The 27,850-nt window shown below is 32.8% G+C and overlaps 1 protein-coding gene across 7 annotated transcripts in view; it reads left to right on the top strand.

The window, feature by feature from the left end:
• MAP2K5 (mitogen-activated protein kinase kinase 5) overlaps positions 1-27,850 on the top strand; it is a 317,449-nt gene that overhangs the window by 55,609 nt on the left and 233,990 nt on the right. For all 7 annotated transcript variants that reach the window (XM_051980795.1, XM_051980794.1, XM_051980793.1 and 4 more), the window contains exons 4-8: positions 8,433-8,502; positions 12,384-12,424; positions 13,336-13,403; positions 15,803-15,851; positions 22,249-22,313. In XM_051980795.1, the coding sequence (XP_051836755.1) occupies positions 8,433-8,502; positions 12,384-12,424; positions 13,336-13,403; positions 15,803-15,851; positions 22,249-22,313 (293 nt within the window). The remainder of the gene's footprint in view (positions 1-8,432; positions 8,503-12,383; positions 12,425-13,335; positions 13,404-15,802; positions 15,852-22,248; positions 22,314-27,850) is intronic.

Raw genomic sequence — 27,850 nt, 5'->3', positions numbered from 1 at the left:
AAAAAAAAAAAAAAAAAAAAGAGAAAGAAATAAACCACAACATACAATGAAAATACCACGCTTTGATCTTATATTCAGTCTCTGTAGTTTTCTCTATGGATGTGGAGGCATTTTCCATCCCAAATTTATTGGAATTACCTTAATTCACTGCATTGTTGAGAATAACTAAGTCTTATCCCAGTTAATCATCATATAACCTTGTTGTTACTTTGTGCAGTGTTCTCTTGGTTGTACTCACTTCACTCAACATCAGTTCATGTAAGTCTTTCCAGGCTTTTCTGAAATCAGCCTATTCATTATTTCTTATAGAAAGTAATCCATTACCTTCACATACCATAACTTATCCAAACATTCCCTAATTGACAGGCATCCATTCAACTGCCACAAAAAGAGTTTTTATAAACATTTTTGCACATGTGTATCCTTTCCCCTCTTTTATGATTTTCTTGGGATGTAGACCCAGTAGTGATAATGTTGGATCAAAAGATATACACAGTTTGATAGCCCTTTCGCCAAAGTTCTATATTGCTCTCCAGAATGGTTGGATCACAACTCCACCAACAATGTATCAATGTCCCAGTTTTCCCGCATCCCCTCCAACATTTATCATTATCTTTTCCTGTCATCTTAGCCAATCTGAGAAGTGTGATACTAATCCGAGAAGTGTAATATTAATCTCATAGATGTTTTAATTTTGTATTTCTCTAATCAGTTATGATCTGGAACATTTTTTCAAATGATTAGAAGTGACTTTCATTTGAAAATTGTGTCAGTTCATACATTTTAACCATTTAGATATTAGAGAATGAGTGGTATTCTTAAAAATTTGATTCTATTCTCAGAAACATTGGCTGTAATTTTTTTTTTCCTCCTCAGCTTTCTGCTTCCTTTTAATTGTGACTGCATTAGTTTTGTTTGGGTAAATTAATTAATGTAATCAAAATTTGGGTACTATTTTTCATCATAACTCCTTCAGAGTTGTCTTGGATCATTTTATTGCTGAGAATAGTTATGTCATTCACAATTGATCATTTTATAATATTGCTGTTACCTTGTACACAGGACGTTTCCCTTTGCATCAGCTCATGCAAGTATTTTTGTATTTTTTTGAGGGTATCCTATTTAGCATTTCTTTTAGCACAAGAATATTCCATCAAAGTTACATATCACAATTTATTAACCATTCCCTAATTGGTACTCATCCCTTCAATTTTAAATGTTTTGCCCCCAGAATAGAGCTACTTATATTTTAAATATAGATCATTTTCCTTTTTTTTTTTTTTTTAATATAGATCCTTTTCCTTTTTGTTTTATTTGCATTTCTCCAGTAGCTATAGAGAGCCACCTCATCTGAAAACAGCTCTTATCTTTTAATCATTTATCATTTGGGCAATGGCTTTGATTTTTTAAAATTTGATTTAGTTCATTATATATTTAAGAAATGAGGTCTTTATGAGATAAACTTGTTTCAGATTTTATTTCACAATTCCACTAACTATTCTTCCTCCTTCCCCCCACACCCCAGTTTATTCTAGTCTCTCTTTTTAAAAAGTGTTTTGCTTTTGACTGTCCTCTCAAGTCTGCCCTCCTTTCTGTCACCTCCCTCACCCCCTCTTTCCCCTTCCCTTCCTGTTATCCTGTAGAGTAAGATAGATTTCTATACCCAGGTGAGTATGTGTGTTATTCCTCTTTGAACCAATTCTGATGAAAGTAACATTTATTTACACCCCTAAGCTCCTCTTTTCCCTCTCCATTAAAAAAGCTTTTTCTTGCCTCTTTTATGCGTGATAATTCTCTATTTCCCTTTGTTCCAGTGTATTCCTCTCTTACCCCTTAATTTTATTATTTTAGATATCATCCCTTCACATTCAACTATCACCTATGCCCTCTATGTATTCTCCTTCTAACTGCTTTAAAAATGAGAAAATTTGAGTTACAGGTAACATCTTTCCATATAGAAATTTGAACAGTTTAACCTTATTAATTTCCTTATGATTGCCCTTTCTTATTTACCTTTTTATGCTTCTCTAGAGTCTTGTTTTTCAAAGTTACATTTTCTTTTACTCTGATCTTTTAATCAATAATGCTTGAAAATCCTCTATTTCTTTGAATGTCAATTTCCTGAATTGGTTTATATTCAAATTTGGCTGAATAGGTGATTTTTGGTTGTAATCCTAGCTCCTTTGTCCTCTAGAATATCATATTCCCAGCCCTCTAATCCTTTAATGTAAAGGCTGTGAAATTTTATATTGTTCTGACTGTGTCTTCACCATACTTGAATTGTTTCTTTCTGGGTGCTTGCAATATTTTTTCCTTGATCTGGAAACTCTGGAATTTAGCTATAATGTTCTTAGAAGTTTTCATCTGGGGATTTCTTTCAGGAGATGATTGGTGGATTCTTTCAATTTCCCTTTTTTAGAACCTTCTTTCTGATTCTAGAATATCAGAGCAGTTTTCCTTGACAATTTTTTGAAAGATAATATCTAGGCTCCTTTTTTAATCATGGTTTTCAGATTGTTTAATATTTCTTAAATTATCTCTCTTGGATCTGTTTTCCAGGTCAGTTATTTTTCCAATGAGATATTATACATTGTATTCTAGTTTTTTCATTCTTTGGTTTTATTTTATTGTTTCTTGATTTCTTCTAAAGTCAGTAGCTTCCATTTGCTCAATTCTCATTTTTAAGGAATTATTTTCTTGTGAGCTTTTGTACTACTTTTTCCATTTATCCAATTCTACTTTTCAAATAGTTCTCTTTAGTGTTTTTTTTTTTCCCCCCTCATTTAGTCAGTTCTGCTTTTTTAGGCATTCTTTTTCCTCATCTGCTTTTGTTTGTCCTTTGCCATTTTGTCTAGTTTGTTTTTTAAAGTGTTATTTCTATATTTTTTATGTGTCTCCTTTACCAAAGGAGACTTGTTTTTCATGATTTTCTGGCATTGCTCTCATTTTTTGCCCAATTTTTCTTCTACTTCTCTAATTTGATTTTCAAAATCTTTTTTGAGCTCTTCCATGACCTTAGACCAATTCATATTTTCTTGAAGGTTTTGGATATAGGAGCTTTTGACTTTATTATCTTCTGAGTGTGCATTTTGATCTTCCTTATCATCATAGCAACTTTCTGTGATCAGAATCTTTTTCTGTTATTTGTTCATTTTCCCAGACTATTACTTGATTTTTTAATTCTTTGTTTAAAAAAGATTCTACTGCCAAGGTGAGAGTGCACTGTCCCAAACTTCAGGATTTTGTGCAGCTGTTTTCAGAGATACTGCTAGGGACCTGTAAGTTTTTAGTCCTTCTCAGATGGTATGACCTAAGGAGAGATGTATTTACTACTCTCCTGGCCGTACTCTGGTCTGTGAGTGATTACAAACACTCTTTTCTGTCCTGGGACTGAGGATTTTGAACTCAAATGAGGTGAGAATGTGAATTATGAATACTTATTTTCTTGTATAATTTGGAAAGACATGGTTGGCATGAGCAGGCATGTTATAGATGAGGACTTGCATATTCACTATAGAATATCATCAGACAAATGTATGACTAGAAAAGGAAATGGGTCTGTCACAGGGAGAGTGAGCGAATAAGCAGCATATACCCCAATATTCTCCAGGAAGACCCACCCGTTGCCTCTCCCTTCTAAGCATCTTGGGAAGCATCTCACTCCCTTGTGGATGTAAGGAAGGACAGCAAGACACAGGTTGTGTAGCACAGATGGCTGGCATTCTTCATCACTAAAGAATATCAACATTGATGAGATCTTAGATCTCTCCAAGTGTGGTACTTGTATTCTGAAGTACTGATTTGAGAAGAAATGTTACTTGTTTTTACATGGCAGGTGGGAAACATTATTGTTCTTTTTTTAATATAAGAAACAGGTACTGAGAAAACTGGTGTCTGGAAAAACTGCTGGTGAAAGGGAAAATGAAACACACTTATTATATCCTCTCAGAAATTCACTCAAGAACACTCATTTAGTGTAATATCTTATGAGATGGATGATATTGGCTGATAGATAGATAGGTTAGGATATTTCTGCTTGTGTTTTTGTTCCAAGTTAGATGTCTCCATTATAGATATACCATGGTTCAATAAAAGTATTCCTATAGAATTTTTCTTCCAGAACAATTACCTTGTAGAAAGTATTTTTCATTTGTTAAATACTTATAAAATTAGGTTAAATACTTTCTTAATCTGGTTATTTGGATAGTGTTGTAGTTGGTTTTGTTGTGGTTTTTAGTTTTTATGCTTCTTATTCTTCATTAGGAAAAAAATTGTACTTTTAGTGTTGTAACATCCTTGTTAATTTTTTCCAGTTTTCCAAGAAGGAAAAAAAAAACCACTGTAATCATTGATTGAATTTGCTATTAGAATTTAAATTAAGTTGATTATAAATAGGAAACTGTTAGATAACTCTCAAAATAAAACATACCCACAGAAAACATGTACTTCTTATCCCCTTGCTGAATGTGGTCCTGAGTCTTAAATTAATTAGATTTTGGATAACTACTAAACTTTGTGTCACATCCTTATTAAAATTGTTTAAGAATTTTTAAAGAGCATCTCAGAGGGATACTGAAAATAGCTCATCCAGGAGACTCTATTAACCAATACAAAACTGATTAATTTTTACTTAATTAGCTTATTGATTATTGCCTCAGTTACTGTATGAGAAAGAAAACACCAGGAAACAAATTTATAACTGTTAATATTAACTTTGATTTAAGGAAGCATTTTTGTACTAGTAATTTTGTATGAGTAAATGCTAGAAAAATGTTGGCAGGTAGATAAAATAAGACTTATTTAAATTTATACACACACACACACACACACACACACACACACACACGTGATGCCCTGGACTCATACAGGATTACAGGTGTTCACATAGGATTATAGATATATAATACTATGGATCCAGTTAGTGACTGCTAATATTACTTTGGTGTTTCTAGCTGATGTGAGTATCTTGGTAGCATGAGGCTACCTTTTTTGAAGTACTTTTTTTTTTTTTTTTTTTTTTTTTTTTAATATATATTACTTTTTATTGACAGAACCCATGCCAGGGTAATTTTTTTACAACATTATCCCTTGCACTCGCTTCTGTTCTGATTTTTCCCCTACCTCCCTCCACCCCCTTCCCTAGATGGCAAGCAGTCCTATATATGTTAAATACGTTGCAGTATATCCTAGATACAATATATGTTTGCAGAACCGAACAGTTCTCTTGTTGCACAGGGAGAATTGGATTCAGAAGATAAAAATAACCCGGGAAGAAAAACAAAAATGCAAATAGCTTGCATTCATTTCCCAGTGTTCTTTCTTTGGGTGTAGCTGCTTCTGTCCACCATTTATCAATTGAAACGGAGTTAGGTCTCTTTGTCAAAGAAATCCACTTCCATCAGAATACATCCTCATACGGTATCGTTGTTGAAGTGTATAATGATCTCCTGGTTCTGCTCATTTCACTTAGCATCAGTTCATGTAAGTCTCTCCAAGCCTCTCTGTATCCATCCTGCTGGTCATTTCTTACAGAACAGTAATATTCCATAACATTCATATACCACAATTTACCCAGCCATTCTCCAATTGATGGGTGTCCATTCAATTTCCAGTTTCTAGCCACTACAAACAGGGCTGCTACAAACATTTTGGCACATACAGGTCCCTTTCCCTTTTGAAGTACTTTTCAAGCCTAGTAATTTAGTATTTGGAATTATTCTTCCTGTCTTCAAAATGGAAGATAGGAGAAAATGTAAATTTTGGAAAGAAGAAGAGAACACAAAGAAGATGTTGGCTTGAGGACAGAGAAGAAAGGGTAGGGTACCTTTTTCAGGGGGTTTTGGCACTTTTTGATATAGAAGAGGCACAGTTAGTGCCTGAGTTCCTGGGAACTCTACTTAGTTTTATGGCAATTCAGAAATTGACTCACCCTTCTTCATAAAAGTCATTCTAGCCTAGAATTTAAAATGGTATTAAGAATATGCCAGTGCTAAACATTTAGTTTGGGAGACCTTGTTTATGACAAAGCTTCATCATTTAGTTTATTTTATTCAGACATGTAAAACTTCTCTCCCCTTTGGTCTTAATTGGGAATCCCCCCAATACAAGATTTTACTGGAAGAATATCTATTTCACATTTGAAGGTGTTCAGTAAAAAAAAAGAAATTCCTTTAGAAAAATTAGTAAATTAGCCATTTAACACCATTAATGATAATTGTGAGACTAGTTACCCGTATAAAAAGAAATGTAAATTTCCAGAAATTTTGCAGTAATACCAATAGTCAAATTTTATCAATTATATGCCAAAGCTCTAAAGTGAAAAGACAGAATTTTTATTTATTTGTGAGGTACAGAAATCAAACAAGAAAACAGGCCAATTTCATGCATGCAAGGTTTTATAGTAGGAAAAAATGCATTGCACCTGTTCTCACCCTTTACATTTAAGGGTATATGTTTTCAAACTTGACCCCAAGCACCATTTTCAGACACCTCTATAATTAATTTGTTATATTAAGACATAAGAAGATTTTGTTTGCTTTGGTTTCTAGAAATGTGTTGAAATGGCAACTGAAATTACTTACCTATTGTACATAGCAGTTAATTAAAGAAAAGCATTAAGTATGGGAGAGCAGCACTGCTGCTGTTGTCTTGTATCAGTATAAAAAGGCAGTAATTTTTTTGACAGCCACTGATTGGAAAGTTGCTTGCAGCTTTCCAGAAGCAAGGGGTACATGCTGTGGATCAATAAGTGGCAAATTTTCCATTAAAAAGAATACCTGAGCAATGTTCCAAATAGCCACTGGCATCTTAATTTTCCATGGAAACCTCAAACACTCAAGTGCCGAGGACAAGTCATTTTCGGACAATTTTTCCAGACTACTTGTTAACAGTTATTGCTGTCCCAAAAGGTTGACAGCTTACATGATTGATATTTCATTTACTTGTCATCACTGTTTGAGTAATGGCAAATGCTGTATTTCTGTGGTTTTAAGGAATATAGTCTCCTGAAAAACATTTGCCTTAGTATATATTCCAGGGAGGATGTACTGCACATTTAAACTGTATGTATATAAGTCTTTAGGGTCATGGAATGAGAGAACCGATCTCTTTTACAGTTTGAAGCCTCTGGAGAGCAAGGCACATTTTTGTAGCCCCTTAGCTATCAGAAATCTACCTTCACTTTATTTTTTATAAGGGTGAAGAGACTTTTCATATGTTACTTGTGATTTCCCAAGATAATGCAGAATTTTATGATCCCTTGTATTTCTTTACAAAATTCACTTGATTCAATAATTCCAGTGTATATAATAATTATTATTTAAGAATGAAACTGTGCAGAAAAGTACTATAAAATTATATGTAGTGAGAAACTTTTTAGGAAATCAGCAAAGGATCAGATAGGGGATATTCCCCAAATGTTGCAACTAAATGGTAATCATTTATCTCTTAAGAAGAGTGCCTTTAGAAGGTACCCTCCAAGATTATTTCATCAGCAGTTTTTGTTTTTATTTTTCTATCAAGAACATGTTTAGTCATCTGTTAGTAGGAGTGAAGGAACAAAAGCCATGTCCAAGTGTGGTGTTCACTTAGATTTTAACAATTCAGCCTAGGACCCATAATTGCCAAAATAAGAGGAATAAGCTAGTAAAAACTAATATTTACTTAACCCCAAAATTTAATTATGATGATTAATAAAATAATATTATCCCTGTGAAGATTCCTGAAAGTATTTTCACTTCCTAAGTTTCTTCATTGTTACAAGTGTAATGTGCATTGAAAGTGGTCTATAACAAAATGTCTATAAGGATAAAGGCTTCTTTGTTTTGTGATGGGTTTGAACTTGCTTGGAACTTGGCAGTAATCCTTTATTGCTTTAATTCCATCTTCTTTTGGAACCTCTCACAGTACGCATTAATGTAACAGGCTTTATGATTTAGACTTGATTATATTTTCATTGAACACACACACACACACACACACACACACACACACACACACAATATTTGTTTCCTTAGCTGGCATGTGCATCAAAATCAAATCTGAAACATTTATATCTTTATTTACTAAATTGGGCCAGGAGTTGTGCGGGATAGAGGCAGTACAATAGTTTAATATTAAAATCCATTTATGTTCTATTTAATAAGTGATATTTTAAAATACTTTAAGAGATTATATACCAATATAAAGTTTTAATCAACATTTTTACTTTTTAAAATCAGTGTCGTTTGTATCTGGGGGATTATACTGTACTAAACTTTTAGGCCTATGCATTTACTATAGTCATTTTGATGTTCAAATAGGGGGAAAGTATTCTCAAGGCTGATATGTATATCAGCAATTAAAAAAAAAGTACTATGAATTAAACAACCCATGAGTGTCCATTCCAGTATTCATGCATTACTGAGTAATCTCTTTCTGTAATCTCTTTGCAGTATTATTCCACAGTAATGGAACAGCAAGTAAATGGACAGTTAATAGAGCCTCTGCAGATATTTCCAAGAGGTAATGTTTAACAGATTCTAATCAACAATGATTATTTCAGTAAACTGTTTCATCAACAGTTATGTTTTCCAAAGGTTTAAATGCACATAACATGATGTTTAGCGCTTTAATTCGAAAAAACAAAAGAAGTATTCATTATCGTGGGGATTGCAGACTATATTATAGTTATGGCAGATAAAATATCTAATTTACTAGAGTAAATTAAACTAACTAGATTGTATTTTGTTTTCAAAGTGCACATTTATATATGCTTAGAGAACTCTTTGGGATTTTCACGTTTTCCAATCCAAGGCAAATAAATAACTTTAATTCTAGTTATTTGTAAATTGTGACTCATGATGATGGCCAGTGAGTGCTGTTATTGAGTAGAATATTTTCAGTCAGTGGGGAAATAAAATTAGCTAACAGTTTTTAAGGGAGGAAAAATTGGTAGAACTTTCAGTAGTTTGGTTTGTTAATTTGGAGAAACGTCTCTATAAACAATGGGAAGTTCACATGCACAGTTGTTTAGTAGTTAACCTTTTAAAAATTATGTAGAGGCAGAAGGTGATGCATGGAACTAAGTTGTCTTTTTGCTTCTGTATTAGATAGTGTTGTTCTTTTACCAGATGTGAATATTTGAAACGTGGACCCTTTCCATATTTGGATAATGTTGAAAAGGAAGAGTTTAATCCATTAATACTTTCCAATTTATTTATTACCTGTCTAGGAATCAGTGTTTCATAATTAATGATACTGATAAATTACAATTCTTTAAGTACATCTTTCAGCACTAAATCAATTAAAATATTGAAAAATTTAACTCATCCTTATTAATTTGCTTTTGTACAAATAATCATAGAATGAGTTTTCTAGTTAAAATATTCGTGACTGAAGTTTGAAGAGGACAATTAACCAATAGAAATCTTATTCATACTAACAAGATCTTAAAAGAAAGTTTGCTGATTTATTATGTACAGAGGTTTGGGAATCATAACAACACTGAAATTTTAGTCTTTCAGAAGACCAGTTTTTTTTTCCATCTTAAAAATTTCTATCAATTCCTTTCCAAGATTATCAATATGGTAGTTATAATGTAACAAACATTATTTTTACAGTATTATAAAGAATTAATTTAAGTACTGCTTCTAATCCATATTTGCTATGTGATCCTGGACATGTCACTTTATCCTATCATATCCTACAATAAAACTGCAAACTAATGAGCATTTGCAAATTTGTATTGATATAGGGAGTTTTCTTACCCGACATTGCTCTATATCCATAACATCATGACTCCAGGGGGAGAAAAGGAAATTTCAAAAATTTCCTCTATTTTGGTGGTCTTATTTTTTATTTTATACTTAAAACTTTCCAAGTTCAGTTTAATTTCTTTAAGGCCTCAGTTAGTTTATTATAGTCATGCTGCCCAAAAAGTTTTTTGGTATTCTTAAATATAGATATACACAGCTGTAGAGATGGAAAGTAACTGAAAAAATTATCTTATACACCCTCTGAGCAACTCTGGAAATTTTTTTTTTACTAGACTATTTTAAAATTATTAGTTTGTTAATGATAATATCAGTATTTTATTGATACTTGATATTTATCTCATACTTTAAGGTTTTCTATATTATTGTTCTCATATTTTGAAGGATATAAAAATTAAAATATTTAAGGTCAGAAGAATTGGGAGCATTAACAAAAACAATTGCTATAGAGTGGGGAAAGCTATTCCAAAGTACTAGAAATTGTCAATGTCAGAGCTAGTGTATATTCATTAATTTTATATTACCTCATATAATCATACTATATCAAAGCTGAAAAGGACCTTAGGCTTCATCTAGTCCATTTTCCACATGAGGAAACTAAGGCTTAAATTGAATGACTTTTCTAAAGTGACTTAGCCGGTAAATATGCAGAGCTGATATTGAGCTTATTTGTCTGATTTCAAATCCAAGATCTTCTCCTATGTCATGAGCTCTCTGATTATCTTGTGTCATCTTTAATACTCAGACTGTGGGAGGTGAGGTCTTCTTGTTACTAAAATTCTTTTGATTTTGTATGCATACATTTCTAGCAGTTTTTAATAATTTGTTGCTCTTTAATTATAAGTGAGATGTAGGATTTGGAAATGTGCAAAATTTAGGTTCAAACATGTCTTAAAGCCTTTGACCTAATAGGGAGAAAGAAAAAAATCATTCAATTTCACCACTTTCATATAAATTTTATTCTCTAATATACATAGCTTCTTTGAATATTTGAATAGTGATTTGAAATTTATGAGTCCTTTTTACAATTAAAATGTAGTTTTAATTATAAACAAGTATAAAAACTTATTAAATTTTTAATAACTTGAGTTTCTGTGATTATGAGAGGGATTGTTGTTGTTATCAGCATAAGTTCTGCATCTGATGATTATAGGCTAAGAACATCAGGTACAGAGCAGTTGGTCATCTGTAGTACTTGAGGGAATCCCTGACTGAGAGTTTCTTATGTGGAAGAAATTGTAGATCAGTCCAAAAATACCAGATTGCTGTGACTTTTGGATTTTAAGGAATTAATTTTTTTGCATAGCTTTTAAATTCTTGATCATAATAGTTTAAGAAGCCATATGAGCACACATGAAAATCCAGTAATTGGAGATAAAGTTTAAAGTCTGTTCATTATTCACAATGAAGAACTTATTAAAAGTATCATTTACATATGAAATACTTCAGTGGACATATATTTAGTGTCCTTTAGCAGCTATTGATGCGGGCTATCAAGAACCTGACATCAAGTATATGTGTCCACTGTTTTGTTCAAAAGGTTTATTTACATCTTAAAGAAAAGTATATTTGAAACCCAGATTATAATTTATTCAAGAAAAATATTCTTTCTTAAATGGATGTGATTTGCAGGTTTCTTTTAAGAAACATTTACAAAAAATATTTATCAGACTATCAAACTGCTGAAAGAATAAACTGGGACATTCAAATGTACTGGAAATAGGTGAAATTAAATGAAAAAAAAAAACCCTGATATATTTAGTAATTGTTATTCATAACTACTGATTAATAAATAGCTCTTTCTCACTGTCAAAACAAAAGTAAAATACGTCTGCATCTAAGAGAAGAAAAATCAAGGTTATCCTTCTTAAAACAATCAATCAAAATTGACAGCCCCTTAATATACAATTTGTAGGGCACTATAGTTTTCAAATGAAAACAATTCATAACATGTAGCCAAGAGCTTTTTTGTATTTTTAACATTTGATAGAAAAGGATTTGCTGAATAGGAAAAGTGCTAACTTGGAAAAGAGAATGTAAAGAAATTACATTTCTCCCCTGGTACTCCATCTTCAGATCTAAATATTAGTATATGTCAATATTTATAAACAACATGATGTAATGAGTTTGGTATTTTTGTGCTTTAATATAACCCAGTTATATAAACTGATCCCTAACCTTGAATAATACTCCTTGTAACTTGCAACAGTATTTTTGAAAGAAGTTTAAAAAAAACAACCAGATCATGTTTAAAGAAAGAGACATTTATTTTTAAGATACTTTAAATGATAGGGGAAATTAAATGTAAGAGAGTGAAAAAATATTATAGAAATTTGAGTTATGAAAGGAATCTAATCATGTTAGCTCAGTTAACTTGATTTTGGTATGTTTTAAGCAGAAATTGGAATTTATATTAGGTAATGTCAGAAAGCTCTTTGCATTTATAAATGCTCACTCCTGCAAGTTAAAAACCCTGGTTCATAATTCCCACTTTGGGTCTAGGGAGCCACTTTTCAATCATTTCTCTCTGCTAATTTTGGTGTCACCCTCATTTCTTTTTAAACGATTCATTTTGAGCAAATTTGTAAATGGCCCTGATGTGTTCTACAATTTAGTCAATTACTGTTTCAGCCTGCAAGCCTCCTGGGAAACGGAACATACATGGCCTGAAGGTACGAATTTCAATAATTGTTTCAGTAAAGTTAGATGGATTTGTAATGCTGTGTTCCACTTATTGAAATGTCAAATAAAACTGCACTTTCTCAAGCTCTGACAAGCAGTTTTTTTAAAGGGAGGTGGGGAAAAAATCATCTGTAGTATATGCTTAATATCTACATATGTTTGGATATGGGCTAGTTTTTTTTTTTTTTTTAGTGAAATCTTCATAATCCTTTTCTCTTTGTAAATATGTTCAATATGATTCTAGGTATTAGGTCTGATTAAAAATTTGAGACAGAATATAGAATTGATTTAATTAATTAGGTTCATAACTATAATGCATTAATATCCTCCTTTTGGTATATTCATTTGGTGCCTTTTTTGTTTTTTTTTTTAAGTTTTAAATTTTACTTCACAGAACAGTGTTTCTACCTTTAAACAGAAAAAGAAGCTATTTTTGAGTCTTGATCATTTTCTAACTAATTACTTATATTTCACTATAGTCCAAAAGGCTCATATTATCTTATGTTCCTTTTAGTGGCTGTTCACTGATTCATGATACTTTAAGATGTATATCTAATCTTTGGATATATTTGATATGTGTCTTTTGTGACTAAATTGTCCCATCTGTGGTAGATCTTGAACAATTAATTTCCACCCCTCCTTTTTTTATTTCCTGTTGTCCTCTCCTCTTAATACTGTTTAACTAAGCATTTAACATGTAACAAGGATCTGAACATTATGCAATGTGCTGGTAATGTAGAACCTTAACCTACATACCGAATAGACTCCAACCATGGGCATGCCTAGCAACAAGCTAATTAACCTCCATCATGAAATGAGAAATTTATGGCAAATTACAGGTTAATTAGAACCGTGTCCTCAGAACACAAACGACTGATAAAGATTCTTTCTTTGCCTGCAGGTGAATACACGCGCTGGGCCCTCTCATCATAGCAGCCCAGCAGTTTCAGATTCACTTCCAAGCAATAGGTGAGAACAGAATCCCAATTGTGTGTTTGGTCATTGAAAGGAAGGGCTTGTATGAAGACATCTCTTTCTCCTTATTGTCATCAAATTGGCACATGACTATTAAGAAATTAAATTATTGTGTAATATTAGTTGTATATTGAGTAAGCATAAAGGAGCACATATAGAACAATAATTTAGATATTAATTGCTTATAATTTTGACTCTTTAATATTTAACTGCTAAAGTGATTTTCCTAAAAATATATATCTTGCCCCATTTGGTCAACTCTGATGGATCCCTTTTAGCTCTAGAATCAAATGTAAAGTGCTTGATTTGCTCTTTAAAGCCATTTGCAATCTAGCTGCTTTCTACCTTTGTAGACTTCTTATACTTTATTATCTAGTGATAGTAATTTATTTGCTATTTCTCATATATGACACTTTAGCATCCAATTGCATGTCTTTACATTGACTGCCCTTCATGCCTGGAATGCTCTCCCTCCTCATTTCTGTGCCTAAGCTTCCCTGGATTCTCTTCATGTTTTAACCTAAATCCTGCCTTCTTTAGAAGGCCTTTCTCAGTCTATCCCTGTCCCTTAAGCCATACTCCCCTTTGCTTTTCGTTGTATCCCAGTGTTTAGCACAGTGCAGGCACATAATCAGCCTTTAATAATATATAATTTCTTTATTGACTGAATTATATAAATTTAACCCTTCTGTGAAAGCCAGTCATATTTTTTACTTTTCTTACTATAAATAATAATAACATTCTTTGGACTTTCCTAGACCAGTTATAATCTCTCTTATTCAGTGACTGATGGTAAGGTTTTATGAGTTATTAGTTCTGAATCTTTATCCATTGTGTACTTACCTAATTCTGTGAAATTGTTGTACTCATTAACTATTCTGCCCAAATGATAGGTATAGGTGGTAAAATTTAAATTTATTAACATTTTCTCTTCTCTGGTATCTGTAGACAAATGAGGGGACAAAGATTGAATTTGTTGGTTAGGAAGATCTCGGATTCTTAGTATATTTCATTAATCTCTCATTTATTTGCATGGATAAGCCAGTTTTCTATCATTCATAATACCTTAACTTGGCAGATAAGTGTCTAATGTGAGGCACTACAGTATAAAAGGAAAGTATCAGTAAGGTTCACATTCTGATTGCTAGTTACTAGCTAAAAGTCACTCCCTCTTGTGTGCCTTAGTTGGTCAGCACAGTATAATGTTTAGATAGCTGACCTGGATTCTGGCCCTATGTCTCAGACATGCTGCCTGCATGACCTCAGCCAGGGCACTGAACTGCTTAGTGACTCAGGCACTTCTTTGAGTTCAAAGGATGCAGAAAAGATTCTGATCTCTTTTAGGAGAAGAACTTTCTCACAGGGAACTCTAGAAGTAGCATTAAAATTATTTACACAGACATATCTATGCATGGGGATCTATCTAGGGAAAATGATTCTGCAAAATCTAGCAAACAAAGCTGACTAGAATTGGAACTAGAGAATCCAGGTTTAGACCTGAGTCTCCTGTCATTTTGACTTGTTTAATCTTGAAAAATATCCTTATCTGTAAAGCGAAGGTATAGGAGCAGTTAATCACTAAGGATTCTTCTTGCTCTAAATCTTTGCTCTTCTGATCATATGAACCCTATAATTACCATCTTTTCCCGACAAGAAATTTCATTGCCTACTGTATCTAGAATTAAGAATTGGACTTTTGGCCACCATGATAATTCATGATTCCATAGAGCATCTTAAAGACTGTAGACCTGGAGTGAAGAATGTCCGACCCATGGGTCATATAAGATGTGTGAAATCATTTGGTCTGACCCTGCCAAGGCAACTGCAATTCTAGTCATCACATTAGGGGTTAGTTAATTAAATATTTGACCAAATATAGCTGGCTAATTTTTAGGTTAGTAATTTTGCATGGCCCATGAATGGTGTTATAAATGTTCCCCCCTCCTGCTGTAGAAGTACATAATCTTTCTAGTTTATGAATTGATAGCTCTCTGCAAATAATAAAGTCTTACTGGAAAATACTATAATAATGGAGTTAGTTTCTTGATAGATACAGATAGATTTGTAAAATTCTAATAGGCTGGAATTTTCTCTTAAGATATCCTTGCTACATTTTATATAAAGCTCTGTTGCAGAGCTTTAACTTGTTCAAATTAATGAATGACAAATAGGTAATGGTAATGAATTTCCAAGGTCTTTATAAATAATTTTTGCTGTGTGTACCATCACTGCTTATGATTTTAAAATACATTGGAGAAATAGAATTGTTTATTAAAAAAATGTATCCCATTTATCTGTATGTTAAAGTAAAGGTACTTTGTGCTTACTCTTTCTCAATGTGATGCTTAATGCTGTCAGATCACCTTGTCATTAAACATATCTTGCTTTTCCAGCTTAAAGAAGTCTTCTGCTGAATTGAAAAAAATTTTAGCCAATGGCCAGGTAGGTGTCATTACATGTAAGATGTAAACATAACAGTGATTTGTAGTTGTTCAATTTTTCAGCCATTTTGTTTTTATAAGTACAATTCAAGAATATCTTTATGTCATAAATGGATTACGTGGTTTAATTTGATTGGCAGAGCAATTACCACACATTTTTCAAATAGTGCTAATGGATTTTCACTCTCAATGGATTGAAGCACTATATCCACCCTATTGCCACTTCTGTTCAAGAAAAAAAAAGTTAAACAGTTCAAATAACTGTGTTGATCCCTAGATAGTTCAGATGACCTTTGCCTTTCAAAGGTCACCAGTTACTTTCTTCTTGGGCCTTTAGAAAAGGGAAAGAAACATACCATCTCATTCTGAACTACTCGTTTTACTTTGAAGCTAACATTTGCTTTTTAGGGGAAACAGAATTATAGGAGACCTTCTGGCATTTACGATTCCTTGGCTTAAGGTAACCTTGGTCTACCCGGGAGGCCATCTGAAGTCAAATGGCCTCAACTAGCAATTGATGGACAGGTAGACCTTTAGGCCAGTCATTTCTCCCTATTTTTGATTCAGGTAGATGGACAGATCTAAAGAAGTATAATGCTTTTAAATGTATACTGGTAAATTAAGCCACCTACAGGATACTAGATTTTTCAATAGCAACATAAATAAGTTTTAATGTTTGTTATAGTGGGAGCCCTTTGATAGCCTTGGAGGCAGGCACCTGTCCATTGCGATCAAGCCTGCCTATTAGGCTCTATTGACTGAGACATCTGTGTCACTGCAAATAAAAGACTCTTATTGATTTTCTTAACTGCTGTTCACTTCCCCTCCATGTTTCGAAGGCTGAAATCTTAATTATCCCAGATGCGTATTCAGTGCCTTCTCACACTGACCTCTCCGAGCCTCATTGGCATTTCATGAATTGAGTGCTGGTAGTGGAGCATGTCAGGAAGACAAAGCTGCCTCTTCACGCTTGTCCTTTACTATCACCTGTAACGTTGTGGCCTAATAGACACTGGCCCCTAACAGAGGATGACGGCAGCAGCAGGCCGCTGGACACCTTGGTTGTTTGTTTTTTAGCACAGAATCCTTTGAATATGATTAGAAAGGGTTGGTGAGGTTTTTGGCAGGTATAGAATAAAATAAGCTTGATGAAGTGAATTTTTCAATGTTATACAGACTGTATAAATTCGATCTCCTATATTCTAAATGCAAACAAAGAGCATTTGTTATCTATGTATTATTTTCATAAATTTGATAATATTCTAAAATATTTGTTTAATCAACCAGAGAAATTGGCTGGGTATAATGCACACGTTTGGCCCTATTTTGTATACATTCATTTATAACTAATTTGAAACAAAACTTTCCTCGAAACAAATATAGGAATAGAATACACAGTGTCTTTTTTTTAAATACTGGTATTTATTTAATTCACTTATGAAATGCACTTGTATCCTTTATAGTATAAAACAGTTATTTTAAAATTGTTCTGAAGTAGAAATATTGGCAGAAATGTGTTCTGCTCAAGTAGTGGCAGACTAGTTATAATAGATTTCTTTTTAAAAATAAAATACCATCAGTCTTTATCCACTGTGGAGTAAAAGAACAAGTTTATTATGAATGTTCAATCATAGGCCAGTCATCTTTGTTACAATATAAATTCTACAAGGAACTTTTTTGAAGGCATAAAATATTGAAAATTTTAAGGCTATGATAGCCACGCTAATAAAAAAACAAAAACTCTTTAACTATTTATTTTTCAAATGTGGCCTTTAATTTTTCAGTTTTTTATTAATTAAAGAAAAGAATATTATAAATTGACCAAATAGGTCCTTCAGGTGAGTAAGCACGTGGTGAAGTGAATGAGCAAGTGTTGTTGGATAATCCCAAAGTGAGTAATGATGCAGTCATGTAGGAATGGGCAGTGGGGTGGATTGGTATGTATTCTTCTGACTTGAATGCTGACTCTGATTGGTGTGGGATGTGTGAGTCACACTTGGCATTACTTTAACATTTGAGCATAGGTTTGTTTTTTGTTTTTTTTTTTTGTTTTTAAATTTTGGTGGTTTATGCTCTCAAGCATTAATAATGATTTGCCTTTCCACTAGTCTCCACTTAGGTTTAATAAGGAATTCATATTAATCATTAAAAGAAGGAGACATGATTCTTCAAGTTAATCAAATATTGACAGGTTAGAAATAGCTTTCTGCCTAGGTTCATTGATATAGGTTATGTGATATAAATATTTATTTCTTTTCTGTCACTCAGAGTAAATGCCACCAATTGATTCAGCATTGATATAGTGTCAACAGTTCATAAGAAACATTTGACTGGCTTGTGTTTTCCGATTAGTCTCTGCTCTATAAAGTGGGATTTACTAAATCTCTCCAATTGTCTGCTCATAGAGTGTGACTGCTTTCTAAAACCGTTATTGCTTCGATTTGTGAAGCAAAGGTCCACTGATAAGACTTAGTTTCTGTCAAAGGTTTACATATGAAATAAGGATTAATTGAGCATTTTGGCTTTAATGATTTCTAAGAGATGAACACTGATTCTTCCAAAGACAGGCAAACATAAACAAAGAATGTTTTGTTTGCTGATCCATAATTGAATTTTATTTCCCTTTTCCCATTAATTCCATTAATTTTGTGTCCAATCAAGTTTCTCTTTTGAAGTTTAGATTTTAGTCTTTGGTGGTAGAATCATTGTCTGTATATTGTCTGTATATGCTGGAACCTTCCATTTTTTTACTTAAAAAAAAAAGTAAAATGAGTTATTTTTTGTCTATTTATTAGACATTTTAACTTAAGCTCTGTATCTCAATACATGAAAGCATGTATTTGCTTCCTCCCAGTCTACAGTATCATCTCTTCCATATTATCGTTTCTGGCTTTGCAGCTGATTACAAGTATCTAAGAAAGGTCAGATTGCAGTTTGTAGTTTTACCAAGAAAGTTCTTGAATCTTTTCTTCCATGCCTGTCTTCTCCCCATTATTTAGACAATAAGTCCAAGTTGATAAGGACATTGTTATTGCTGGTACATTAAATATAAAATCACAGATATATAACTAAACTTCATCTTATAACTTTGAGTTGTTTTGAGACATTCATTAACTTTATAAAAACTGTCCACATAGAAAATCTGTCATAAGTTAGTTTTGTCATCTATATATAAAACTTCATATTGATTGAGAAAAAACTTGAATGGAACTATTCTTATCCAACTTGGAAGCCTAAAGTTCATACCATAATATATTGGTACCTTCTGCTTTCACTGTGAACTTACTTCCTTTTAAGACAACTAGAAAAATCTTTTGTAACATTTTGCCCTACATTTTGTTATCTTACATATGTTACTCTCTCTATTAACTTTTTTCCTATCTAAATATCACTCTTCTTTAAATACTATAATATATTATTCCTATTCTACTGGTCACTTTTTTCCAGCTTTTTTTTTTCTTTGACTCGTCACTGAAAATTCTTTCTACCACCTCTAGGACTTATCTGGTCTTACCAGTTCATAGTTATCTGTGTGTATTTCTGCATTTCCTCTTCTCTCTTCTTTTCCTTTCTTTTTTTCCTCTCTCCCCAGTCAGTATCTGCTATTCCTCATTAACTATTCATATTAACACAGAACTAAAATACATTATTGTTCTTTGGTGCAGAATTTTATTTCTTAGGTGAAAAAGCAGATAAATTTGAATATTTCTTAGTCTTTAAAAAATTACTTTTTACTTATGGGACAGCACTCAATAGATTTCTTTATGCACCTTTAGCAGAAAAACACATTTTCCTGCCCTGGCTTCTATTTGAGTTAAACTTTTAAAGAAATTACATGGCATTGGATCATGTCTGGTTTTCTTACTATTATGTAAACTTGAAATATTTTGATTATAAATAGGAAATCGTCAGGATGTTTTCCAGTGTCTTCTTAAATCTAACTGTGATATTCTTTAGACTCAGATTCTCTGACTTCAGAGCCTTTTTATCCTGGATGTTTTGAACTCCAGATTAGGAGTATTGAGTATATCACTTCTTATTTTTGTAGCTTGGGTTTTAGAGCCAGAAATTGGGACAAGACAAAAGGTGAAAGAGTAGTGCTCCTTTTTTCTTCTCATGCTTCCATCAGCATTAAAGCTATATGCTGGATTTTTGTTAACATTTATTCACTTTTTTCTTGATTTGTCTTGATCCTCTAAGCCAAAGATTACTGATTTTTTCCTGAGGGAGATACTTTGATTTACAGAAATGTTATGCTACCCAGGGTGTGTATTGGAAGTGGGAAAAAGTTGGATCACTCATCATGAAATTGCTAAACTGAGAGTAAAGAGATGGAGAAGACTAATGTTGGCTATATTTTCCTATCCCCAGAGAATCCCAAAAAACCTTGGATTGTGACCCATTTATCCTATTTGAAAACTTTTAACTCAGAATTTATGAATATTTTAACATGAACTAGATTGAAATTTACCTTTTCTAAAAATTGTCAGCCTATATATAGGTTTGCTCAGCAAAAAATTAATAGCACGAACTACATTGTTGGAGACATATTTAACCTATTTCAGAAATCTTTTACAAGGCTTATAGGATTTTGTTGACTTGCCAATAGATACTATTAATTACAGCTTTTTGTATTTTCATTAAAAAGATCCAGCAGAACCTTTGCTAAGAAGTTAATGTTTTATTTCAAATTACTTTACTTTTAAAATGTGCTATACTTGAAAGATAATAGTAAAAATTTTTAAAGTACTCTAAAACTCAGATTTGCTTTCTATCCAGCTAATGGTAACAGATGAAATTTAAATTGATATTATTTCCCAACACATATCTCAAGATATATTTTTCCATATATTCATCAATAATATAAAGTTTATAAACCACAGAAAATCCCACAATAGGAAAAAATACTAGCCAATTTCTCTGCTTTGTCTTTTTTCTCCACTGAACTAACTGCAGCAATTAACTGATTGTAAATAGCATCAATCAGTTTGTACTACAATTAATTTGGGTGTTGAACTGGCCTCTACACATTAATCTGTCAATATGTTTTTTAGGATTGTTTGTAGAATGGCTTGGGAAGGAAGCTGTTTCTGTAACCTGCACTGTACTTTTAATTATCACAGCTCTCAGAAGCCTCAACCTCTGAAATGTATAGAAGGAAAATATTTCCCTTGATAAATGAAGCTCTGGTTTATTCATTTGGTTGAAGTTTAGAATAGAGAAAAATATTTAAAGCATTACTATAATGGTCTGAAAGCAAACTATTTTTTTCCAGGTGATATTGAATTAAAAACTCCATCCATTTTCTGCCCATGCAAGGCATACAATTCCCAGGAAATTGATTTTTTTTTTTCAGGGCTTACGATGGCTTTTCCCTGGCTTTAGCTGTGTGGAAACAAGACTTTTATTGAATTTGTTTTAGTGAATAAAGTTGGCAGTGAATTTTTAAATGACTGGACCAAGTTTGTAGAAAATTACTGATAGCATCAAATAGAACCTGAGTGATCTTAAATATGTGAACAGTAATAACTTATTTAAAACTACTTTAAAACTCTCAATTATTATTTAGTGAGCACTAAAATGAAGTGCCTTCTACTTATGATAAAAATTTGATTAATATTTGTATTAGAAAAGATTGCATAGAACCACAAGAGTTGAAAAGTCAAATGAATATTATCATAGTGTATTGCATCAACAAAAATAGCTTTGGTTTGTTGGTGTTAGATTTCTATGCCATTTCCCCCCTTTTTGCACTGTTATATATGACAGCATGTGCATTTTAAAATGCATTACTTGGACATTTTCCATCAGCGTAGGATGTCTTCTACCTGGCTTTGTGCCACTATATTATTGCTGAATATTAATACTGATTCACCACTTGCAAAGTGCAGCTATACCTTGCATTTGGAAAATCACTGTAGGTTATCCAGTTAGTTTGTTGTGTATTAATTTATTAAATTCTTCACATGGATTGCTTTACAGATCATTTATAAGATGCTAATATTATCTGTGGTTTGTATGTATTCTTTTTTCATTCTGGCTTTGGCTGTATTAATTGCTATTTGGCTTTGGTTCTTTGCAGTACTGGGGATCCTTTTCCTATCACTATCTCTGATCTGACCCTTTTGAGCTATGTTATATCATTCCATTTTGACACCTTTTATCAAACTTTAATGAAATGACCCAGGCAAACAAATTGTCATTAAACTTTCCATCACTTTGTCCCTTGGTATCGTCTTTTATAAATTGGACAGCAAATGTTGTATTGATCTTCTCGTTCTTGCAGCTGAACTTGAAATGACCCAGACTGCTTGTTGTTTATGGCCCGGAGTGGCTTTTCCTTGACATTTCCATCCACAGCATGACACCCCTTTTGTTTTTCTTTCTTTCTTGTGGAGATGAATGAACAAGACATACGGTATCGAGACACCCTCGGTCATGGCAATGGAGGCACAGTCTACAAGTGAGTAGTCCATTTTGTTTAAACTTTCTGGATCCAGTTTAACCAAAAGGTGATTCGGGATGTCTGTAATAAAGATGTTAAAATGACCATCAGCTTTTATTTTCATATTTGATTCCAGAATTCTGCAAGGCATCTATTTTCTCAGAAATGGTGGATTGGTGCATTTATATTGCCTTTTAAATATTTCTGAGATGGAGTCTCTCCTGGGTGAACAGTTAATAGGCCACCTTTAGCAAATACACCTTTAACTGGCCTGAAATTTAATGCATTTTTCCTTCACTCCTTTTTTAATACCATTATTCCTTTTAAACTTGCTAGCACCCTATATGCTAGTCCAATGTTTACATCAATGCCCAATGGAAGCAAAAGCTTATAAATACCATTGCTTTGCCCTGTGTCAACACTCTGAAAGTTATTAAAAAACCTTCTTCCTGTTATATTTCCTTCTCTCTTCACTTGACTCCCCTGAGAGATTTTCTACACATTGATGAATATGTTAAGTTATAAAGTTCTTCCAAATTTTGGTTGCTTTGCTCATACCCTGAAGGAGTGTTCATTTTAATATTTTAAAAATTGTAACAGCAAAGGAGTAGCTTTCTCGACAGGGAAGTCTTTCTTATACAGTAGTAAAAAGTTTAAACTACATAATGTAATATCTGGTACTTAATAGTCTTCAGTGGTGTATGAAAAATATTCCAGTAGGAATTAAGAAATCCATACTCTGTAAGAAAGCCCTGAGGGAGTAATAAAGCTTTCCTCTAGAGAGCTATTTACCATATATACAGTAATCCTGCATCCTATTATGATCTTGTTTATACCTTAGACATTTTAACTTTGATAGTAACATATATTTCCAAAGTTGTAAAATAACCCATTTATTTTCTAATTGGTTAATAATGTCCTTAGATCCTTAAGTTCTGACTAACAGCATGAATACAGATGAAAATTGCATTATAACTGCAAAAGGGGTATGTTCTTAGATTCCAAGAGGGGATGTCCTCATCTTGACCAAATCAAACGAAATGTTTCTTGGAAGATAATCAAGTCATTAGCCTCAGGTCCAGTCCTTTGAGCTATCTGGAGAGTCACAGATCTGGATTTCACCTATGCTGTCTGACTTTAGTTTTGTACAACACCTGTTCTAATAGCATAGTACTCCTGTTATGATATCTTAAAGAAGAAAATATTGATCTTTTGTGAGAAACAAAATATTTACAACTAAGTAATTAAGTGATTTGGGGTGGTGGTGGCAATTTTTAATTAAATTTTTATGTTTTAAAATAATAGAACAAAAATGCTTGCTGTTTTTAAAGAGGTCAAAGACAATTCTGTTTCTCCCTGCCTGTCCTCTATTTTTCTATAAGTAATTTTTCTTCATTTCTATCTCCCCTCCTTTATCTTTATGTTTAACTTGAATTGTTCCCTCTTATACCATTGATGACCATGGACAGAGCTTTTCTAGGAACCATTTCCTATCATTCACTGTAGTATTAGGGCAGTTATATGACACAGTGGATGGAGTTTTGGACCTGAAGTCAGGAAGACTCAACTTTCTAAGTTCAAATCTAGCATCAGACAACAATAACTGTAGTATTATTGTCCATTTGCTAAGAACTTGGATGAGGTAGAAAAGAGGGTGGGATATGAGTCCCCTGCACAAAGCAATAATCATTCTCAATAGTCCTCCTTCCTTGGGCCCTCAAGCTGATAGCCAGAACCAAAGAGCTGAGGGAGAGGGAATTCTTTAAGGATAAGCTTGAGGATGTTTGAGTACTTCTGTCTTGTTCTTCTTGATTCTTCTTTGGAGCCTAGACAATAATAGAGTATTTGAAGAATAGAGAAAAAAAAGTAGCCAAGGTAAGAAAGTTGATCACTAATGAAATGATAGGGAATATTTCTGTCAAGTCTTCTGAATCCTGAATGAACTTAGTGATTCTTTTGTTATTTTCAAATATACTAGAAATGTGGCATTCTTTCTTTATTAAATTTCACATTGTGCTTCTCCCTATTTTATGTTTTATTTCACCAAAAATGGTAATATGTAACCCTCAAAATATGCTTATTAAAGGTTATGTTGTGAATAACTATTTTCTAGAATAGAGACAAAGAGAAGTCTCAGTTTTTCAAAATTTTATGCATTAAAGGTAACAAACATGCACATACATTTAGAATCTTAGTTCTGTGGAGAAAATGTACAAAATCTGTATGCTGATGTGAGTTTGGGGAAAATATCTCTCCAGAGACAGTAGCCTTAGACGTAAAAGAAATGTAGCCTGCAGGGTTATATAATTAAAGACAACTCTTAGTCTGACTCCATCTCAATAGGAGTTCTGACACTATCTCTGTCCTCCAGTCTGACCTAGACATTCTGATGAGATTAACTAGAGACCTCCTACTCTACCTAGATGGTCTGATTAACTGTGGGGCAACACTCATCAGACCAGATCTTGGGTGACACCAAGATTATTCCACAGTTAAGGTCTCCCCTCCATTGTCACCCCCCAAATCACTTAATATCCTTTCTCGCTCAACCCCTGAAATAAGGAATTTAGCTGTGCAACATCACCTGAGAGGTCCCTTGGGCCTTCTTCCCTAAAACTGTATAAGATAAATGTATAAAGTTGTATGTGTGTGAGTGAATGAATGGATATGCTTGTATTTGTGCTATGTATCTTTCTGTTTTGTGGAGTTGCCAGCCATCTGGCAGCTACCTATCAGCTGATGCTAATTCAACTTTTTATCTTCTGGCTTTACCTCTTGGATTACTGACCTTCCTGTCAAATAGGACCTGTTGTCATTCAGATAGCATACTAAAGATAATTATAATTTAATATAGCTTTATAAATGCTTGCTTATCCATATTGAGTGATCATTTTCATTGTCTTAATATTTCAAAATTTCATAGTGAAGTTATTCTAAAACATAAAGAAAGTAATAATTTCATTTGCTTTTTTGCCTTTATAGTCCTTGAGAAAGACACAGTGAAATTCTTATTATTTATTATCTTGTCTGGCTTATTTTTCCATTATGTTTGACCTTTATTCTCACTTGCACCCCTTCAGATTCTTGGTCAGGTTTGGTTGTTATTGTCAAGAGTAAGTATTCAGGTTTATGGCTCGGTATAGATGTGGTGTTGTTTGACAGAAACTGGGGATCTACTATAGGATGGTATCAGAAAAACAAACATTTGTTGTTTTGTTTGACTTTCTTCCATACTGTGTTTATTTTAATGGTGTGAACTAAAAAAATGGGGCTTCTTAGACAAACTTGATTATATTATAGGGTTCACTAAATAAGTGAGATCAAAAAATATTTTTTTTAAGCCATGCCTTAATAACAAAACTTCTTAATGGCCTTTAATTTTTTTCTTGTGATAAGTAATAACTGGTATGCAGAGTAATAATTTAAAACTCTAATCAGTACTTTCCCACTTACAGGAGAAGGAGAAAGAGGAGGAGATATTTTGAGCATGTATATTGGGCATAGGTTATGAGTTTTTAGGAGCAAGGTATCCTGTGGGGCTACAAAGCATATTATTTACAGTTAATAACATTTCTATCTTTCAAAAATTGGAGATAGTCCTGCCTAGCAAAAGAAAGCATAGAGAAAGCAATCTTTGCAATAAAATAGACAAGAAAAGAAAGCTGTTGCTTTTCATGTTTGTTGTATAATAGTAAAGTAGACATCTTTTGAAGAATTAAGGCTTTTTCTTAGAGTTATTGTTTTGGTTTGGGAAGATTATAGAGAAAATATCATAAATAGTTCAAGCATATTCACTGTTCCTAAAAAGAAAATTTTAGAAAAAGAGAAATTGAAACATAAAATAGAAGTTTTCTTTTTTAGATACCTTGTCATTTCTATAACACTATAGTTTATAATATAAATATAGCTCACAAATCTTATTTTTTTAGTCATTTCATTTGTACATTCTTCCAATATATATATATATGGAAGGGATCCAGACCTGTATTTCATTGATATGGGCAACTCCCAGTGTGGGAACTCTCCCTGCTGATGCAAGTCAGCAGCTTCTCTGGAATATAGTTTTAAAGACAGAGGATGCAAGTTGTAAGTCAGAGGACTAAGGATCAAACTCTGGTCTTGCCATTTGCTAGCTGTGTGATCTTAGACAAATTACCTTGTTTTTCTGGGCCTGATTCCTCATCTGTACCATTGTACAGAGACAGGATTTTGTAAACAGGTATTTACATGAAGAAGAAATTAAATTTTTCTAGTCAGATCATATGATAATAGACCTAGAAGGTTTTGGTAAAGTCATATCTTGATGTAGACCATTTGGCTAAAAGAATGGACAATTCTATTCAATTATGTAGGTCTTGCAAGGAAGTAGTTTAGCAACAGCTGTCATCCATAGAATATTATAGTATTAAAAAAACTTTTTAGCATTGCATTTATCTATAAGGAAAGGCAAGAAATTAATCCATTCATTAGAGTCAGACTAATCAAGAGAAACCATTTCCCCCACTTGTCCTTATTTGTCTGAATTTGCTAGTGCTATTATTATTATTATTTGCTGAGGCAGTTGGGGTTAAGTGACTTATCCAGGGTCACACAGCTAGGAAGTGTCTGAGACCAGATTTGAATTCAGGTCCTCCTGACTTCAGGGCTAGTGCTCTATCCACTGTGCCACCTAGTTGCCCCATGGTGTGCTATTATTAACTCAAATATTTTAAAATGTTGAATGATAAAAGGTCAGTTGACTCAATATTTTGTTTCTCTCTGTTCTTTGATAATGTCTGAAGTGGAAGTAAATTGTTACCATTTATTTAAAGAAGATAATAGGATAAATTGAAGGTCTCATATGTTGGGTTATTTGATTAATTAGGCATTAATTTAATGATGCCTAGTAGAGTATAAGTTCCTTGTAGTCACAGACTTCATTTTGTCCTTATATTCCCAGTATCTAGCATAATACCCTGAACAACTTAGGTCCGGACTAAGTATTGTTGAATTGAATTAAGTAGGAAAAAAAAAATACCTCTAAATATCCAGAGCTAGACAGTCTAATAAGATATGTCCGTTTTTCAAGGACTGGCCTTGCTGAGTTAAGAAGAGCTCATCAGTGGGTGTCATACAGGGTGCTATGTTTTTCTACCTAAACAAATTTTGCACACCTTCTTTTGAAATTACAAGGATTCTTATTTGCATCAATAAAAGGAATGTCTTAAACAAAACTTAATATTCTTCAACTACCTCTTCCTTCAAACTTAGAGCTCGTGATAATAAATAGCCTTAGATGGTGGAAAGGCATCATTAAATTATGATTTTCAGATAATAGAATTCCATCTATTCCATGCCTTATTCTGTTTTATTTTATGTGACATATATTGAACATTTCATAATACCAAGAAAGATCTTATATTCCCTATTCCCAGCATATTTAAGGATGCCAAATCAAAACAACATACTTGATCTGAAATCATCCAAGATCTCACTCTTTCCCAGGTTCTTTAAAGATTTAGGGCATCATTGTTCTATATCCTACTCCTTTTTTGCCTAAAATGTGCTTTGGAAAT

The sequence above is a fragment of the Antechinus flavipes genome, chromosome 2 (genome assembly GCF_016432865.1).
Source record: "Antechinus flavipes isolate AdamAnt ecotype Samford, QLD, Australia chromosome 2, AdamAnt_v2, whole genome shotgun sequence".
Taxonomy (NCBI): domain Eukaryota; kingdom Metazoa; phylum Chordata; class Mammalia; order Dasyuromorphia; family Dasyuridae; genus Antechinus; species Antechinus flavipes.
This window is presented reverse-complemented; position numbering and strand designations above follow the sequence as displayed.